The following is a 4,046-nucleotide window of genomic DNA, read 5'->3' as shown; positions in this document are numbered from 1 at the left end:
AACTGTGTCATTTTTCTTCCCAAACCTTAATATGTCTACTGTACCCGAACTTCCCCTTACCTGTGTATTGCTTTAAACTTCATGCCGAAACGATTTTTCGATCTCGAGAAGCAAACTCCACTAACTTACCGCAGTAATATCACGAGTTAAATTGACTAGCCATTTAACAATTTGATGCTTTTTCGCATATTAGAATGATCTTAATAATGCTAAACGACATATTAAAATCTGTAAATAATTAATTCTTACGGCGAGAAATATTACCTCGGCTGGAAGTCGAACCCGAATCTCTAGCATTCCGTGCGAGCGTCCTAAGCCATTAAGCTACCGTTGAAGGCTACTATTTCTATTGGTTGTGTTCTCACATAAACGGTCGGATGAAATTAAATACTTAATATTGTTAAGAATATATGCATTTAAGTAAAATATATGAAATATTTAACTTAAATCTTAAATTTATATATTTTTATGTGTGTGTGTGAAAAAAAAACGAACTAAATTCATTTAGTAAAATGAACAACTATTTTTTTCAGTATACCTTATATATTATGTATATATAGTTTATGATATATATGGTGTATATATATTATATTAGGATGGTAGTTATTTTAATAATTTTTTGAATTTAATCGGGACGCCCCCCAAAATGGTTCAATATTTAAAAAAAAAAATAACACCAGATCTTTTTCAGATTTTTTGAACAATTTTAATCAGTGTCAGGACATGGGGAGATAGAGAGACACTTTTGTGAACAAAATTCGACCGAAACTCTAATTCTTAACCAAGTTCTTTTTTCAATTTGCTCGAAATTGAATGAGCTGATAGCCCATTTTGCGTAAATTTTGATTGACGATCCAAAATAAAAATTGTCGATCCAATGAAGTGAGCAGAAAAAAATTAAAATTATACGATAACGAATATTGGATCGGCAATTTTTTATTTAAACCGTAACCAAAATTGATGCAAAATGGGCTTACTTATAACAAATTCAATTTCGAGCAAATTCGAAATAAAACTTTAAAATTAGTTAAGAATTAGAGCGTTGATCGAATTTTGATAACTAAGATGTTTTTGCGCCTACTCGTGCCCTGGTGACACGGGTTAAAATTGTTTAAAAAATCTGAAAATAATCTGGTGTTATTTTATTGAGATGTTGAATCACTTTAGGGAATGTCCCGATTAAATTTCAAAATTTGTTAAAATAACCACCACTCTAATATGGGTATATAAATATATATATATATAGACAAGGTCTACGTATGTGTACATATTTGTATATATATATATATATAAATGTACACATACGTAGACCTTGTCTATCAGTCGTTCTCAAGCTTTTGACGTGGTTAGTTGTCAGCAAATAATTTGAAATTCAACCGTATTTCAAAATCTTAATTACAACGTCTAAGTCCATGGCCTGTAAGTTATTAAATCATTAAAATTTCGGTTTTATGTAACGGCAGTTGTCATTCTAATTTTATAGAGCTCTTTTCTCATGATACAGTCAGGTTTTGACACATTAATATGTTTCTTTCATTTTACTTTTCGTAATAGCTATCTGTTTATTATAACTTTATTGTTCGGAATCAATCTATTCTCACCGTAAAATAGATGTTGGCTATTGTCCATTGCTCATCGAATTCAGTCTAATTTCTTCTGTTAAATCTATTTATCAGATTTTAAAACATGACAAGCAATTACGCTTTACTCCTAATATTACATTTTTCATACTTATTAAACATTTATGCCAGATGTTGCTTTTAACCTTGATGACGATATCTTATTTACATGTTTCAATTTGTATCCAGATTGAATTACATTTAATTATTTTTACTGTTTTTCCATGTGTGTGTATCATGTGTTTAATTCAAAATTTTACTTAATATTTTATTTATGCAAATAAGAATTTATCTAAATAAGAAAGAAATAAAGAAACTTTCATGTATAGAATGAACGTTCCAAATTACATATCGAGTATCAACGATAAAATATATCAATTTATCAATAAAATACACTAAAAGATGATAGCTGACTTTTACAAAGATTTCGTATATTCTGTATTGTCAAAGCGTAAATTTCAGTACTTACTAAACCAGTACATGCATCTCTGATAATTCTATATCTAAGTTGTTAATGATACAATATATCGACCGTTATAGATAATGTCGTAACAACAATATTCTCTTGTAGTTTTGCAAAAAGTGTTTTAAGCCGCTTAATGTGATAAAATAACTTTACATTAACGATAAACTTCCGCGACACAGTGTCGATAAAAAGTTTATAAAAATAGCAAAATATTGCCTTTTTACGGTTTTGAATAAACTTGAAAGTAATATGTCCAAAAAAATTTAGACCGTGAGAACTACGAAAAGAGTTTAGGGAACGTTACAATAAAATTAATTGAGGAAAATCTCTAAAGAACTTTAGAGTTGAAAAAAATGAGTTTTCAATCTCAAAATCCACGACATTTAATTCGAAATGAACAAACGCATAACGACACAAGAGAATATGTACAAAAATACGGTAAGATTTATATTGTCCCTGATTAATATTATTAGTGTTTTTTATAATTTTGTATTATTTTAATAGTTTTCCGTTTTATGTTACCATTTTCGTATTTGTTTTATAACAATCATCTTCCTTAATATTAAAGCTGAGCCTTGTACCTCCTCGAAAACTTTGAGACGAAGTAGTAGATTTAGAAACGAACAGACTGAAGTTAAACCTCACAAATGCAGAGTGTGTGGTAAAACGTTTCAGAATAAATTTAATTTGTATGAGCATGAAGGAACTCATGAAGAAGAAAAATCATATCAATGCAAGTTTTGTGATAAATTATATAAGTGAGTACTTAAATGAGTAACAAAAATTAGAAGAATTATTTGATAATTCGGTCTCTAAACTTAATGTAATTGGTAACAAATGTTTAATATTACTACGGTTACTTTTTAGACGAAGGCATGATCTATATAATCACGAAAGAACTCATATAGTTCCAAAAATGCATAGAGTCAAGGAACCATATCGTTGTAAGGTATGTACTTTAAAATTATCGTTAGTTCAATTATTTCTCGTTTGGTTGTTTTTCCATTTTTACGTTTCTGTAATTACATATATGCTGCATTTTAGGTTTGCGGCAAAACTTTTGCTTTTAAATCTGACCTAATGGTTCACGGAGTAGTACATGACGATAAAATGCCATATGAATGTTCGGTGTGTGGCAAGGGCTACCTGCGAGAAGAAAGACTTTTAGCACACATGCAGAATAAGGTCAATTATAATATAACTTTTAATTCAGTAGCAGACTCACATTTGTCTTCCAAATTGTGTTATACGCTCGTAATCATATTTCAGTAGACTATTGTAAATACCACAACACATTTAATAAAAATTATTTATTTTTTAGGGGCACACAAGTGATACCGTACTACAAACCGCGACTGACAAGAGATAGATCGAATGAAATCGTAACTATTCTTGATAATAATGACGAATCGTTGATAAAAGAAGCTGAAAATAAGAATGTGATATGTTTTTTACGAGATATGTAATAATATGTATGTATACATGAGAGTAGTCATAATTTTTCTATGAGATACAATTGAACATTGTCAGACACAGGAGCACCGTGTAAAGTTGACAATGCGTTCAGAAGGCGAAACAATCCAGGAATTTCTCGCAGTTTCTTTAAAGTATTCTTTAAAGAATTTTAAGATGATTGATTCTTGCATTTATGTTCTTACTGAATTTAATGTAGTACACTCGCGAATTTTATACAATGAAAATATACATTTCTTGAAATTGAAACTATACATTGTACTAGAAGATGTTGAAATATTTGTGCAATTACATATAATGAAATTGAAGTTTCGGTACTGAGATGTATACAATTAAAAGCTGCACTTTTTATACGTGGCGTCTATACAAAGCTCAAGAAAATGTCGCGTTTGTTTTTTTATGGCCTAAATTGGCAGCGAGATGTTAATAAAAAATGAACATGCGATGGAGGAACATGAAATGCATATTGCGAAAAAAATGTCATTTAA

General features: G+C 29.5%; 1 protein-coding gene across 1 annotated transcript; it reads left to right on the top strand.

Annotated features, from left to right (window-relative positions):
* Positions 1-2,478: 2,478 nt before the first annotated feature.
* LOC108721989 (zinc finger protein 585A-like) lies at positions 2,479-3,454 on the top strand. Its single transcript, XM_018446852.1, has 5 exons — positions 2,479-2,523; positions 2,590-2,843; positions 2,953-3,034; positions 3,130-3,270; positions 3,407-3,454. Exons 1-5 carry the CDS (start codon positions 2,479-2,481, stop codon positions 3,452-3,454), a joined length of 570 nt encoding a protein of 189 aa, XP_018302354.1.
* The last annotated feature ends 592 nt before the right edge of the window (positions 3,455-4,046 follow it).

This window comes from Mycetomoellerius zeteki, unplaced genomic scaffold (assembly GCF_001594055.1).
Source record: "Mycetomoellerius zeteki isolate Tzet28-1 unplaced genomic scaffold, Tzet1.0 scaffold19, whole genome shotgun sequence".
Lineage (NCBI taxonomy): Eukaryota > Metazoa > Arthropoda > Insecta > Hymenoptera > Formicidae > Mycetomoellerius > Mycetomoellerius zeteki.
This window is presented reverse-complemented; position numbering and strand designations above follow the sequence as displayed.

What these genes read in the sequence shown, in the direction of transcription:
- LOC108721989 (XM_018446852.1), top strand. Translation starts at nt 2,479, where the DNA reads ATGAACAAACGCATAACGACACAAGAGAATATGTACAAAAATACG. An exon ending in TTTTGTGATAAATTATATAA is followed by an intron (nt 2,844 to 2,952) that starts GTGAGTACTTAA and finishes GTTACTTTTTAG; the next exon opens with ACGAAGGCATGATCTATATA. An exon ending in AGGAACCATATCGTTGTAAG is followed by an intron (nt 3,035 to 3,129) that starts GTATGTACTTTA and finishes GCTGCATTTTAG; the next exon opens with GTTTGCGGCAAAACTTTTGC.